This window comes from Juglans microcarpa x Juglans regia, chromosome 3D (genome assembly GCF_004785595.1).
Source record: "Juglans microcarpa x Juglans regia isolate MS1-56 chromosome 3D, Jm3101_v1.0, whole genome shotgun sequence".
Taxonomy (NCBI): domain Eukaryota; kingdom Viridiplantae; phylum Streptophyta; class Magnoliopsida; order Fagales; family Juglandaceae; genus Juglans; species Juglans microcarpa x Juglans regia.
The window spans coordinates 16495070-16511593 of NC_054598.1; the positions used below are offsets into that span (position 1 = coordinate 16495070).

At 35.1% G+C, this 16524-nt stretch overlaps 1 protein-coding gene and 1 non-coding gene across 2 annotated transcripts; one reads left to right on the top strand and one right to left on the bottom strand.

Moving 5' to 3' along the window:
- Window positions 1-2029: 2029 nt before the first annotated feature.
- Window positions 2030-2136, bottom strand: LOC121256809. Its single transcript, XR_005939099.1, has one exon. It is a non-coding gene; the product is annotated as a small nucleolar RNA R71 (small nucleolar RNA).
- Window positions 2137-15509: 13373 nt separating this feature from the next.
- On the top strand, window positions 15510-16283 carry LOC121255087. Its single transcript, XM_041155375.1, has one exon. It carries the CDS (start codon window positions 15510-15512, stop codon window positions 16281-16283), a length of 774 nt encoding a protein of 257 aa, XP_041011309.1.
- The last annotated feature ends 241 nt before the right edge of the window (window positions 16284-16524 follow it).

Below are 16524 nucleotides of genomic sequence, written 5' to 3' on the forward strand. Positions count from 1 at the left end.
CATGGCATATCGTGGCATGAAATTATTAAGTATGTAATCAAAATAATTGATATGGCGTGGCATATTAAAATAATTAGAAAGTTCTTCCCAAGATTTCACCAAAAACTTCATCAAAATAACAAAGTTTCACACAACACCGAAACTATCACCCACTATGACTTTTGCATGCTCAACCCCAATTTTCACCGATCAATCCTCCACAAACAATTACACAAAATGGCTTAATGGGATTGACTCAAAGAGGAAAAAATCATATAAACAAGTTTCTAGAGAATTGGCTCACACCTGCTTCGAGAAAATGGAGCAACTACAGCCAGAAAGACTACCACAAATTTCCACCTGAGTTCTCTTCAAGCAAGTGAAAGAAAAATGACCCAAGGATGAAGGGTTTTCAAGGAGCATTGTTTATACGAGGATAGGGTTGATAGGGGATGGATGAATGACCACTTGATGGGGGTTTTCTAGCTTGTGGGATGAATAGGAAGTCTTGGTTCCTAATCTTAGTTTTAGTTTTTAGTTTTTAGTTTTAGAGAGTCTGAGTTTAGATTTCGATAGTTCAGAATTTATTATTTGAGTTTCTTTCAATGAGGCAGATCTAGGGGAGCAGAGGCGAGAGTCGCATACTTCATCAACTAACTCTAAAGAAAACCACCAGTTTTATTCTTTTTTTTTTTTTTTTAATTTCATTATGAACTAATTTTATTTTCTAAAGTTTTGATATAACCTAGCATTGAATACACAATTTATATTCAAGTTATTTTATTTTCAATATTTCCATGATTGAGTATTTATTCCTTATTTTTAATGCTTACAATTTTCTAGCTAACTATTGTTCGATCTTTTGGATTGCAATGAGACCGAGAGATGATTTGTGATTAAAGCTTTAGGATTAAATGTCATTAATTGAGCGAAAATATATATGCTTTACTGTGACTAGTGAGATTTTCAAGAAAAATCAAAAGAACTTAATGAGTCTCCAATTAATAAATTCACATAGAGATATGAAGTTATTAGTTGAAGATATTTTTGGAATTGTTCGAGAGAAAATAATGAATAGGTAAGGGATTTTTATCATCAACTTGGGATAATTGAGATTCTATAACAAGGAAGAATAAACTGTGTGGAATTTGCTAGGTGAAGTCAAATACTCTAGATCTATTATTATTATTTTTAAAATCTTAATTTTAATGTTCTTTTCTTCAATTCAATTTTGATAAACCATTTTTCAAATTTTGAATTTCTAAATAGTAATTAATTTAGTCAATTTCAATACTCAATAGCATAATTATTCCATGTAGGTTTGATAACCATTTTCTTTAAAAACACATTACTACTTTTTACGATTCTGTGTACTTGCAGATATATTTTTATGCGAACAAGTTTTTGGTACCGTTGCCGGGGAATAGTTATTTGTTATTGATATTGATACCAGCTAGACTTTTACCACTTTGGTTTTTATTTTATTTTATTTATTTAAAGAAAAATATTTGATCTCAATTTGATTTTTTTTTTTCTTTTCAGGAATTAGAAGTGCATGCGCCGATCTAAATCATTAGAACATACACTTTTCGATCCCAAGACTGAAAGAACCTTACATCGAATCAATAAAGAGAAAAAGAAAGAGGTCGCCACATACAAAGATAATATGGCAGACCATAAGCATAAGGTGTTAAGAGACTATGCGATGCCCTCAGTCAATGGGGCTACGTCCAGTATGATATGGCTAGCTATACAAGCCAATAACTTCAACATCAAGCTGGCCATCATTCAAATGATCCAACAAACCATCCAGTTTGGAGGGCTATCACAAGAGGATCCTAACGTCCATATTGCAAAGTTTCTGGAAATTTGTGATACGTTTAAACATAACAGAGTGACATGTGATGCAATTCGATTGAGACTTTTTCCTTTTTCACTTAGGGAAAAAGCAAAAACATAGCTGGATTCTTTGCCGCCTGGCTTCATCACCACCTGGGAATAGTTGGCACAAAAATTTTTAGCGAAATATTTCTCTCCAGCCAAGACAGTAAAGTTATGAAATGATATCACTACCTTCACTCAATTTGAGAATGAATCATTATATGACGCATGCGAGAGATACAAGGATGTATTGCGCAAATGTCCACATCATGACCTCCTAGCCTGGGTTTCAAATACAGACATTTTACAATGGTTTGGGATCAAAAAATCGATCTATGGTTGATGCAGCCGCAAGAGGAGCATTAATGAGTAAAACCCCTGAAGCCGCATATGAACTTCTGGAAGAGTTGGCATCTAACAACTATCAGTGGGCCGCAAAGAGAGCAATGCCAAAGAAGGCGGCCAGCGTCATTGAGCTCGACTCTATGTCCACAATTGCTACTCAGTTGGCAAATCTATCCAAACAAATAAGTAAAATGAACGTTAATGCTATTCAAACTAATGTTGTTTGTGATCATTGCGTTGGAAATCATTCAAGTGGAGATTGCCAAGTGGGGAATCCTTTTGCCCAACCGAGTTATAAACAAGCCCATTACGTGTCCAATTTCCAACGTCAAAATAATCCTTATTAAAACATGTTCAATCTCGGATAGAAAAATCACCCTAATTTTTCATGGAACAATAACCAAGTGCCAGTTAAACCACCTCAGCAGTTTCCACAGCAAGAGAATAAGCTAACACTTGAAGATATGATCATACAATACATGCAAAAGACTAATATGGTGAATCAAAATAACTCAGCTTCAATCCATAATCTTGAGACACAAATCAATCAGCTCTCAAACATGCTTACCAAGAGGCCAGTAGGGACTTTACCGAGCGACATTGTAACCAATCCAAAGGAACATGTAAAAGCCATAACATTGAGAAATGGGCAGACATATGACTAGCCACAGCCGGTAAATACCAAGCGAGATGATGAAGCTGTCGAAAATGTGGAGTTCAAGAAGAAGCAAACTGAGGACGAGGTGAAAGAAACCGATCGTGAGGCGACCGACCAACAAGCTGAAAAGACTAGAGAGAATAAAGGGGCTACAAAACCCAAGAAATCTAGGGAGTTTATTTCTGAAATTTATTTTCCTTCAATTTATGATCCACCAATTCATTTTCTGCAGAGATTAAGAAAAAATAAGATTGATAATCAGTTCTCTCTATAATTGGTGACTGAGGAGAGCAGTGCAATTGTACAAAAGAAGCTACCGCCTAAGGATCTAGGTCTGGGAGAAGCAAAGCTGACCACCATCTCTTTACAGTTTGCGAACATATCCATTAAATACCTGAGAGGACTCATTGAGGACGTACTAGTGAAATTTGATAAGTTTATCTTCCTGACTGACTTCATTGTACTCGATATAGAGGAGGATGAGGAGACCCCTTTGATACTGGGCTGACCTTTCCTTACTACGGGAAGAACTTTAATTGATGTCCAGAAAGGGAAACTCATTTGGAGGGTCGGCGAGAAGCAGGTCACTTATGACGTATTTAAATCTTTGGAATTCCTTTATGAGGCACATTCTTGTTTTCAAATAAGCAACCGAAACATGGGCATGGCCGACGAGACTTATGGAGCTGAATTGCCAAAGTTACCACGTAAGGAACCACCCAAACTTGAACTCAAGCCACTTCCATTAAATTTAAGGAACGAATAGGCCAGGGAGATCTCCAAGGAGTACACGGCTGCACTTTCAAGGAAAATAAAATAAAAAAACAAAAAGAAAAAACCAGGGGAGCATCTCTTACCTTCTCTCATTGTTTGCTTTAATTTTTCTTCCTTTTTCCCATTGAGCACAATGTGATGTTTAAGTTTGGAGGGGAAAGGATATTATTTTATTCAAATAATAATAATAATAATGATAATGATAAAAATAGTATGGTTTGATGAATAAAAAAAGCCTATGATAAGAATATGATTGAAATTGATTATAATTTTTAGGAAATATTCTCATTGCTTAAGTCTAGTTGTTAATTATTTACTTGATCTTACTTAATTTGATATTTTCTATGGCCAATGAATGCTTCTTACGATCATTAATTGTTTTGAGATCCTACAAAAACTCTATGTGAATTTTATGAATTTACATGGTCTCAACTTACTCTAAAACTTGTTTGATTACACTCGCACTACAAGAGATTGGGTTTTTTGTGGAAAAAAATTTTGTCTCAAAAAATCCAAATTTCGTCCCAAATTATATTTGGAGATGAAAAAATTTCATCTCTATTTTGTCTCGGAAAGTCCATCTCAAAAAGTTTTTGGAGACAAAAATCAAATTTTGTCTCAAAAAATCATTTTTAGAGATGAAATTGGGCGAATCCAGTCGAAACTGTTCAAACGGGAATTTTTGCTTTTAGACGAACCGATTTTGTCTCAATACATTGTTCGAATGGAATATTTCTCGATTCAAACCAACACGTCCATTCGAACAATATGAAATATTCATTTGAACTAATGACTATATTTGATCCTATTCGAATGAACAGAGTATTCAAACAGATTTTATGCGTTCGAAGTAAAAAAAATTCAAATGACTTGTGCTCAAATAAAAATTATGTATGTTCGAACAAAAATTTTATTTTCAGAAATTATATCCGTTCAACGGGGTTTTGCATATTAATATTGTTCAAATAAATATTTTTATTATTCGAACGTCCGTATTTCTCGGTTGTCGTTCGAATGAGTCAGTTTTGGTTCAAATAGAGTTATAAATGGTAATTTATTGTTCGAACGGTATTAATCATACATATCAGAATTTAATTAAAAATACCATACTAATATTACACAAATTGTAATTCAAACATCAATTGTTAAAATGTTTTGGAGCATCATAATATAAATGCAATTAAAGAAAAGATAAATTTTAAGAGTATGGTGGTGGCATAGAGTTTTGGGACATCATTGACTGGAACTATTCAAACATTTTTTTATTATTCAACTGCATCCTCTTTTCTAATCTCGTCTCAAGATCCACTGCTTGATCTAATCGAGTCAGCAACTTTTTTTCCTTAGACCTCAATCATTCTATCTCAAGTGTTGCTTCCTCCAATTCCTTAGTCTTGTCGTCATTCGATCTAGCTCGAGAATAGGATGATGATGTTAAGGATGGTTTTACGCAACGTCCTAAATCCCTCAAATATCCAAAACGTGATCCTTGAGAAAGGATCTGAGCATCGTTGACAGATGATGCATCAGATAGATCTGCAGCAGTTTCCTTAAGAGATATCATCTTGTCCTACAAAAACAAAAAATTAAAGTTAGTATAAGTAACAAAAATATTATGTGACAATGGAATTAAAGAAACTTAAACTTACATAATTTGCATTTACTTCGGGACTGGTCCAAGCACCATCACGATTTTTACATGCTTTAGTATACAATTGGGTCAGATCATATTCAGCAGGACTTTCTTCTTTCTGCAAAAGGAAAATCTATATTAGAACTTAAATCAGAAAAGTGTATTATATTAAGTACTTAGTATGTACTTAGTATAATAGAATAAATATATTTACAAATAATATACTAAATATATTAATTAAAAGTGTTATAATACTATTATTAGTTTTATTTTTTATACTTTTGTACTTTGTAATATTAGTATTATTATATATTACTATTAGTAATAGAATTAGAAATATATTAGTATAATAATCGTTTAAACGGATATTTATCTAGTTCGAACGAGATGCCACGATCATTATAGACCCAGTTCCAATACATTGAAACGAAAATCTCCAGTTCGAACTAGCAGCCGTCGAGAGAAATTGATTTGCCAAATCTCTGCCGTGAAAACCACCACTCAACCGCCCTAGCAACCCCTCATTTGAACTTCTAAAAGGTATGGGTCAAGTCTCCACATCTATTGTTTTGTTTTATGTTCGAATGGGTTGTGTTTGGGGTATGGATTTCAAATTTGAAATCTCCCATTTTGGTGTATTTCGTAGAAATAATATCAAAATAATCGATAGAAATGATTGGGCTTCACTCCTTAATTATTTCTACAGATTAAAACAAAGGATAACATCTAAATTGGATTTTTAAGCTCGGGGCCGAGTCGACTTAGCCATGGTTGTTTGGCTTGTTCCCATTCAAACTAACTCTAGTCCATTTGAATGCTCAGTTGCCAAATAGCATTATTTCTATTCGAACAAAATAAATTTATTTGAATGAACGAAGATTGCCGGTTCGAATGAATAGAATAGTCCATTCAAATAGCTTCTACTAATTCGAACAGAATATATTCCGTTCGAATTAATTATTTCAATTCAGTTCAATATAGTATAATTCTTCAATAATATAATTTAAATATTATGGTCAATTATATTCTTACTTTCCTTATGATTGAACAGTATACTAATGGCAATAAGCGGAAGAAAACGTGCGAGAGATTAGCCCAGCCAAAGTAGTGGAGCAACTATTCTCAGGAGACGAGGCCTGTACTTGTCGAGCGTGAGATCATTTTGTCTAGCTTCTCCAATCTTTCATGGGAAAGAGGGAGCATAACATTCATCTTCACTGAACGGAGATGGATATGTCAGTAGCAGGAGACTGCATATCCAGAGATGGTCAGTGAGTTTTCTCGTACCATGGGAGAGGATAGCGTTGATGCTCTGTTCTACACGTCATCGGTCTGGGGAGTGAGTATTAATTTCTCTCCCAGCATTATTGCTAAGTTCTTTGACATCCCACGCGTGCCCGACGCATATCCTGCAGCGGCTACACGGGGACCAGCGGCTACACCATCTGATTCTGACACACCGGTCGTATTCTCCACGCTAACCCCGAATGTAGAGTCGGATGCTAGTTCAGGTGGTAGTGAGGATGAGGATCTACCTGATGATGGTCTCACAGAAGATCAGGTGCGTCAGCTAGTGCGAGATCCTTCGACTCCTCCATATGATGGGAGCAAGGTGATCCGACAGGCCAATTGTATAGCATTTTTCAGAATGCTTAATTTGATTATTAGCTATAACATCTATCCGAAAAAACACAAGACTGATTTCAAGATCGATTGAGCCAGATTTTTGCTGCGGATACACAGGGGGACCCCATTGATCTGGAATTGTATTTCTTCCTCCGCATTCGATCGGAGTCACGCTTTTCTAGTGGAGGTTGTCTACCATTGGCATTGCGGATATCTAACCTCTAGCTCTGATTAGGGGTTACAATGTCTGTGACTGAGCGGAGGTCGCCACAAATGGAGTCCCTTAACAAGGTCACATTCAGCAAGAGCAAGGAGAACTTGCGGAAGACTGCACCAAAATAGTCTAGTGATCCTCCCACAGATCCAGCTTCTAGTAGTACTACCGCTATTGAGAGACAACCTCATGGGGCTACTTTGGATCAGGTACGAGCTCTGTTTGTAGAGTTCGTTGAACCCACCATGGAGAAACTTAGGGATCTAGAAGGACACATTAAAATGTTACAAGAGGATGTTAATCTACTTAGGCAATAGAGATCGTTTTAGTTATTATTTTACTTTTTTATGTTGTATTGAACATTATATGTTTGTGATGTAATTAATGTATGGTTTTTATTTTTCGTGTTTGCTACCTTGTTTATTTTTTTCATTTTACTTGTCGTTTATGATAATATAAAAAAAGATACTATCATGAAAGTTATATTTATATAAATTTAACATAAAAGAAAACACTACAAAGTTTTGACATTAATTACATAAAATTAATTTATGAATTTATAACTGTTTTAACTCACCGTAAATCATAATATATAATATATACACATTTTTATATTTTGAAAATGATAACAAATTAATGGAAAAAATATTTATTACTTTAATGGAAAAAAAACTATATGCACAAATCCATATTAATAAACAAATTAATTGAAAAAATGTTCGTTCGAGCAAAGAAATTTAAGTTCGAACGGTTATTGACTTTTCTTGGGAAAAATAAATTAATTTCTCGCCAATTTTATTATTCAAACAGATTATATACTGTTCGAACAGACATTAATTCCATGTTCAAATCTATTTTGTTCCGTTCGAACAGTTTTTCCTTTTTGAGACGATTTTGTTTGTCACAAAATATCTTATTCAAATGGATATTTATCCGTTCAAATGAATTTAGTAGCTCAGACATTTTTGGCAACGAAATGTAAATTTTATCTCCAAAAATGACTTTTAGCGATAAAATTTAATTCATTCCTAACAAATATCATCCCTAAAAGTCAAATCTCTTGTAGTGTCGAGGCAAAATCCTAGACAGAATATTACTGAGGAAATAATTAAGGCATTCTTTGGACCAATTGAGCCTTTCAAGCTTATTTGTTCATTCTCTTTATCTCTAGTTACCCCTTTGAGTTTTATTGAAATATATTTTGGCCTTATATTTTTCTTACATGTAAACCTCATGTTCCCTATCCTATTTGAGCTTAAACACTGATTTCCTTACATTTCAAGAGAACTAGGTTTACACAAAATCACAGACTCACAAGACCATGAAAGGCGAGAGAGATAGAAGGTCTACAAGTAAGGTTAAGTATAGCAATATTATCAAAATCATAAGTTTAAGGGTGTGAAGAGTCAACTCGTCTACTGTGTAGCCAACAGAAAAAGGCCGACGAGAATTATCGGATGCAAACAAATAAATAAATAATGGATCTCTAAAATCTCAATATGCTTGCTTTTCAAATCACTCTCCACTAATGTAAAACAGAAACTATCACCATAGATCAATAGGTCTTTATTAAGCTTATAATGTAAGGCTAGGGTGGGGGCTACAAATAAAATGTAGAATTCAAACAAAACAAAAGAACTTAAGTTTGAACATCAACAAAACAAATAGAGCATTCTCACTTCTAACACAAACATCTCTTCTCAATCTTTGTAAATCTCTCAACATACCTCTCTTTATTGCACTTTCAAGTATCTCTCTTTACCCCTCTATTCGGTAGGTCAGACGTTTTTTTTTTTTTTTTGGGAAATATTCCATACTTTTTCGACTGACTTTGTGGATGACTCTCGTTGGCCACACAATAGACGATGAGTTGACTCTTCACATCCTCAAACTTATGATTTTGATAATATTGCTATACTTAACTTTACTTGTAAACCTTCTACCTTTCTTACCTTTCATGCTCTACTGAGTCTCTGACTTTATGTAAACTTAATTATCTTCAAAGGTAAGGAAATCAGTGTTTAACCTCAAATAGGGTAAGGAATATAAGGTTTACAAGAAAGAAAAATATAAGGCCAAAATATATTTCAATAAAGCTCAAAGGGGCGACTAGGGATAAAAAGAATAAATAGGTAAGCTTGAAAGACTCATTCGGTCCAAAGAATGTCTTAATCATTTCCCTAGTAATATTCTGTCTAGGATTTCGCCTCGAGGGGTAATCCAACAAGTTCTAGAGTAAATTGAGACCATACAAATTCACAAAATTCATATAAAATTTCTTTAAGTACTCAAAAAAATTAATGATCATAAGAGGCATTTATTGAACATAGGAAATAAAAAATTATGTAAGATCAAGTAAAGAATTAACAACTAGACTTAAGCAAAGATAATTTTTCCTAAAAATTATAATCAATTTCAATCATAGGTTTTTTTTATTCATCAAATCAAATTGTTTTCATCATCATCATCATTATTATTATTATTTTAAATAAATAAAACAATATCTTTTCCCTCCAAATTTAGATATCACATTGTCCTCAATGGGAAAAATAAAGAAAAATTAAAGCAAACAATGAGAGAAGGTAAGAGATGCTCCCTAGATTTTTTTTTTTTTTATGGTCTTCCAATTGAATATTTTCCTTGAAGGTGCAGCCGTGTACTCCTTAGAGATCTACCCAGTCTCTTCCTTCCTTAAATTTGATGGAAACGATTTGAGTTCAAACTTGGGTGGTTCCTTACATGGTAGCTTTGAAAATTCAGCTCCATAAGTCTCGTCGGCCATGATCACGTCTCAGTTGCTTATTTGAAAATAAGAATGTTCCTTGGAAGGGAATTCCAAATATTTAAATACGTCATAAGTGACTTGCTCCTCGCTAACCCTCAAAATGAGTTTCCCTTTCTGGACATCAATTAAAGTTCTACCCGTCGCAAGGAAAGATTGGTCCAGTATCAAAGGGATCTCTTCGTCCTCCTCCATATCAAGTACAATAAAGTCGGTTGGGAAAATGAACTTATCAACTTTCACTAGTACATCCTCAATGAGTCCTCTCTGGTATTTAATCGATCTATCTGCCAACTGTAGAGAGATGGCGGTCGACTTTACTTCTCCAAGACCTAGTTCCTTAGGCGGCAGCTTCTTTTGTACAATTACACTGCTCTCCTCAGCCGTCAACTGTAGTGAGAACTGATTATCAATCTTTTTTTTTTCTTAATCTCTACGAAAATGAATTGGTGGATAATAAATTGAAAGAGAATAAGTTTCAGAAATAAACTCCCTGGATTTCTTGGATTTTGCAGCCCTTTTATTCTCTCTAGTCTTCTCAGCTTACGGGTCGATTGCCTCCCGATCAATTTCTTTCATCTCGTACTCGGTTTCCATCTTCTCAGACTCCACGTTTTCTCAATCTCTTAATCTCATTCGATATTTACCGACTGTGGCTGGTCATATGTCCGTCCACTTATCAACGTCATGGCTTTGACATGTTCCTTCAGATTGGTCACGGTGTTGCTCGGTAAAGTATTTGTTGTCCTCTCAATAAATATGTTTGAGAGCTGACCGATTTGTGCCTCAAGATTTAGGATTGAAGCCGAGTTGTTTTGGTTCACCATATCAGCCTTTTGCATGTACTGCATGATCATATTTTCAAGTGTCGGCTTCTTCCCTTTCTATGGAAACTGTTGAGGTAGTCTAGCCGGCACTTGCTTATTGTTCCATGAAAAAATATGGTGATTTCTCCATCCGGGATTGAACGTGTTTGAATAAGGATTATTTTCACATTGAAAATTGAACACGTAATGGGCTTGTTCATAACTCAGTTGGGCAAAAGGATTCCCCACTTGGCAATCTACACTTGAATGATTTCCTGCACAATAATCTCTGACGCTTTGTACTCCTGGTCAGACATATTAAATTTGGAGGCGGCGACCTCTTTCTTCTTCTCTTTATTGTACGCCTTGTTCTCTAAATAACTAAAATAAAATAAAATCCAAAGTAGTAAAAATCTAGCTGGTATCAATATCAATAACAAATAACTAATCCCCAACAACAGCACCAAAAACTTGTTTGCATAAAAATATATCTGCAAGTGCACAAAATCGTAATAAGTCGTAAAGTGTTTTAAAGAAAAGGTTATCAAACCCTCAAGGAATAATTATGCTATTGAGTATTGAAATTGACTAAATTAATTACTATTTGGAAAATCGAAATTTGAATAATCGTTTATCTAAATTAAACTGAAAAAAAGAACATTAAAATTAAGATTTTAAAAATAATAAGAATAGATCTAGAGCATTTGACTTCACCTATCAAATCCAACACAATTTATTCTTCTTTTTTATAAAATTCCAATTATTCCAAGTTGATGATAAAAATCTCTTAACAACTCAATATTTTCTCTTGAACAATACGAAAAATATCTCCAACTAATAACTTTATATCTCTATATGAATTTAACTAATTGGAGAGTCATTAAATTCTTTGGATTTTTCTTGAAAATTACTCTAGCCGCATTAAATCATCTCTACTTTCGCTCAACTAATGGTGTTTAATCCTAGAGTTTTAATCACAAATCACCTCTCAGTCTCATCACAATCTAAAAGATCGAATAATAGTTAGTTAAAAAATTGTAAGCATTAAGAACAATAAATAAACACCCAATCATAGAAATAATGATAACTTGGAATATAAAATGTATGTTCAATGCTAGGCTACATCAAAACTTTAGAAAATAAAATTAATTCATAATGGAATTGAAAAGAAAAAGAATAAAATTGGTGCTCTTCGTTGAAGTCGGCTGATGAAGCATGCGGCTCTCGCCTCTGCCCTCCAGTTCCGCCTTCTCAAAAGAACACTTCAAGAATAAATTTTGGAACTCTAAACTTAGACTCGGACTCTAAAACATAAAACAGAGATCAAGAATTAAGACTAAAACTAAAACTAAGATTAAGAACCAAGACTAAAACTAAAACTAAGATTAAGAACCAAGACTCTCTATTCATCACATAAAACGGGATTAAATAGATGTCAAAATTCAAATCCAGAAACAAAATAAATGTGGCTACAATCTAGCCTAAAAATCTAGAAAATAGTTTCAAAAGATAGATGTTAACATTAAAAGAAATTATCCCAAGAATATCGAAATTATCTAAAATGGAAGGTTCAGTGATATGCGGCTTGAATTGCAGAGTTCGGGAGGATTTGGAAACCAATAGAATGATTGCAGAACTTGGATTTGGTGATCAACAGTAGATTAATCTTGGTCGGGAGGAATTATCCTACCGAGTTGAAACGACCCGATCTTATATTTTCTTTTTTTAGGAATAAATTACAGATAATTTCTAATTTTTTTAGCTCAATAAATAAGTTAATGCCCAATAGAGTATTTATTGAATAGATTTTTTTTTTACAAATTAAGACTCCATCATCATCATCATCATCATCATCATCATCATCATCATCATTATTATTATTATTATTATTATTATTATTATTATCATTATTATTATTATTATTATCTCCCCAAGCTCATGAGTCATTTTCATAATAAAACTCCTCCCTACCATATTTTTCTTCTATGAATTTTAAACAATTCACTCATGCACATTCACATCTCTTTTTATCTAGGGTTTTTTTATGTTTTCAATCATATATATATATATATATATATATATATATATGTATATCTATATATATGTATATATATATTATATACATGTTTCACTCACCAAAAAACTGCAAGCCGCAAATCCTCCAGCGTGAATCTTCCTCTCACGCATCAAACCTATGCATGCACGGCTTCATTGCATCTATTTCCTCTGCATGCACGTCTAGTCATCTCACTCGTTGCACGTCTCTTTCCTTAGGTTTTATTTTGAACGTTCCCTATCACCGTTCTCTATCACCTATATATATATATATATATGTATATATGTATATACTTTTAACTTCCTCAACGCCGCTGCCAGCCCATAGCCCGTAAGCCACGAACACACAACCTCCACCACCTCCCCTCAGTTCGTCCAGTAGACCACCCCAGACCTCCTCCGTGACGCCCACCGAAAGCCACTGCGACAGCCCCATGTTCAGTCCCGCAACGCAGCTACCCCAGTTCACCACTTGTCCGCACTAACGTTCACCCTCAACACCCATAGCTCACGTCTCCTCCCTCAGCCACAGCACCGAGAACCACCAACTTTCCCACACGCAACAATCATAGCTCTTCCCTCCACCACCGTTGCCTAGCCGTTGAGAAACCACACCACAAAATACTCTGTTTTACTTCACCAAACCAGAGGAAATATTCTTCTCCACCGTGAGCCACAAGCCAGCCACCCACGTCATGGCCACAGCTCGGTCGTGCTACCCCAACGCCAACATCGCCTTAGACCGCCCTGTCTCTCACGGTGAGCCATCGCCGAACGACCCCACTGCTTCTCCGTCTCTCCCCGTAATCTCTCTCTAAAATTCAATTTCTCTCTCTCTTATAACTCTCTCTCACTCTCAGTTGTGTAGCCGCCACTCGTCAGGTTGCCACCGTGCCCAGCCACCAGACCCACCGTCGCGACTGCCTTCTTCCTCTCGGTGAGTATTGCATGTCTCTCTCCCTCCCGAACCTTCTGTTTCTCTACAAAATATATTTACTTTAGGTTTTAGTTTAGCAGCACAGATTTTGAGAAGATTACAAAAATGCCCCTCTATATTGTTTTCCCAAAATGCCCATGTCCAGTATGTTGTTTTCTAAAAATATCCATGCTTATTTAAAACTAACGGGTAAGGATATTTTAGTGTTAGGAAGAATTTAGATTTAGGAAATATAGACTATTTTAGTAGTTTAAGTTTTAAATAAAGTCACAGGTTTAATTAGAAATTTATAACAATTTCGTGTTTATTTTTATAGGCAACCGACAATGCGCTGAAAATAGTGGATTAGCTTTGCAAGGTAAGTAGCATGATCATATCCTTACGTATATGTACGGTAAACAACATATTCTTTTAAAAATATGGTGCATGTACGCCCTCCATTGGAAGCCCCTTTTTACGTACCTAAATCATGATTTTATATGAAGATTTATGCATTAAAGTATTTTATGAAAGTCATGATTTTATGAATATTGATGATCTTATGTGATAATTTATGCATTAAAATAATTATGGAAAGTCATACATGATTTTATGTGAGAGTTATTTCATAAAATTATTTATGAAATGCATGATTTTATGTGAGAGTTATGCATAAAATTATTTATGAAAAATCGTGATTTTATGTGAGAGTTATTTCATAAAATTATTTATGAAAAGTCATTAATTTGTGAGGAAACATGTATCACGACACTTATGAAAGAATGCGATTTCATTTGAAATCTATGATATGATATGACAAGTATGTATGTGATTTCTTTTGAAATCTATGAAATGACAAGTATGCAAGTATGATTACGATAAGATATGTAACGGCCTATGTTATGATATGAAGACAGTACCTGTGTTATGGGCATATTGCATTGCCAGGTCATACATGCGGTAGTGCACCCAGTATGTCTTCCTTATGTATGGATTCCATAACCTACGACCAAGGGCAGAATCGAAATCTTAATCTTCTTAGATTCGCTAGCCCTAACTCACGGGGGTCAACAGTGAGTAACGGCCTATGATAAGTGAAAGATAAGTCTATGTTCATGTTCATGTTAATTACATATGTATTTGTGAGTATGCACGTTTTTCAAGAAACCTTATGTTTATTATGTTTACTGATTGATGTGTTGTTTATTGAGTATTCGACTAATTTTAGTTTGTTTTTATGTTTTTAAACTATCCCAGGTGATGACATTTATGAGGATGAGACTGCAGGACAGGACTTGACCCCGGGAGGCGAGGCAAAGGCCTAGACAGATTATGCTATGATTATTTCTATGGTTTAAAGCTTAAATAAATTATTTTGATAAGCACATGAGACTTCCGTATTTTTTTTAAAATAAGTGCTTCCGCAGACTTCATTTTGGATTTTCAGTATTTATTGAAGTTTGTTATTTATGAAAATCTTTCACATCTGGCGCTTTGTTAAAGAGAAAAGCTTTTAAATTCAAGTTTAGTAGTAGCACACTGGCTCCCCAAAAATTCTAAAATGTCTTTTTGGGAAGCGGGGTGTTACAATTTGGTATCAGAGACAGGTTGAAAGAGTCTGTAAACTTTTCAAAATAAAGAGAAGAAAACTTTTGCAAATAAATTTTTTAAGAAAAAAAAAAAGAGAAAAGTGAAGTTTTGGAAAATGAAAAAGGAAGGGAAGAAATGTCTAGGCCAAGGTCTCCCCAAGGTAGTTTCTGCTCCGCAGTAAGTATGTTATAATTTTTCTTTTAGTAGTTGAATGCATTTTGATTGACATTGTTAAAACATGCATGTTAGAATGGCACCCCGTGGAAGAAGACCACACATACCCCCCTCTGAGAACAATATTGTACAAGATGATAATTCAGAAGTACTCGCTGCTGCAGCAACACGTTTCTTTCAAAGGATGGTCAATGGTGATATGGTGGTAGGTAGAACCCCACAGATAGGATGCACATTAGAACAGTTCTCCCGCCAGCACCCACCTACTTTCGACAGCAAATCAAATGCCATGGATGCAGAGAGCTGGATTGAACAATTGGAGCAGATCTTCGAGGCACTTTATTGCATAGACGATCAAAAGGTGACTTATGCTGCTTTCAACTTAACAGATGCGGCAAACAAGTGGTGGAAGTCAACACGAGCACTTTTGCAAATGGAACTAGGAGATGGAGTCCCTATCACATGGGAGTGTTTTAGGAAGATATTTTTGGAGCGTTTCTTTCCTCAAACTCTTTGCGAGTCTAGGGCCCGTCAGTTTGCAGATCTTACCCAGGGAACAATGACAGTAGACCAATACGCTACCAAATTCATGGAATTGTCTCATTTCGCCAGTTACTTAATTCCAAATGAGGAAAAGAAAGCTGAAAAGTTTGAGCGCGATCTAAATCGCAGGATTAGGGAGCGTGTACATATGCTCAGGATTCGGAGTTTCACGGAACTGGTCACACGTGCTACCATTGCTGAAGAAGACATTCAAGAAAGTATCGACTACAATAATCAAAGGAAGCGACAGCAGCAGCAGCAGCAGCAACTCCAACCAGCATCACATATGGATAAAAGGGCTTTTTAGGATAATGGACAACGCCCGCAACAGGGTCAGTCAGGATGGCTCCCCATGTGTGGGAAGTGTAGTAAGAGGCATGCAGGGAAATGTTTGATGGGGACCGGAACATGTTTCAAGTGTGGGAAGGAAGAACATCGTCTTCGAGATTGTCCTGGGAAGAACATAGCTACTAATCAAGCTACAAGAGACGAACAGAAGAATATGGCACCAGCTCGAGTTTTCTCCCTGGCACAGTTACGTGACATCG

Coding starts and splice junctions, on each gene's coding strand:
- LOC121255087 (XM_041155375.1), top strand. CDS start 15,510: ATGGCACCCCGTGGAAGAAGACCACACATACCCCCCTCTGAGAACAAT.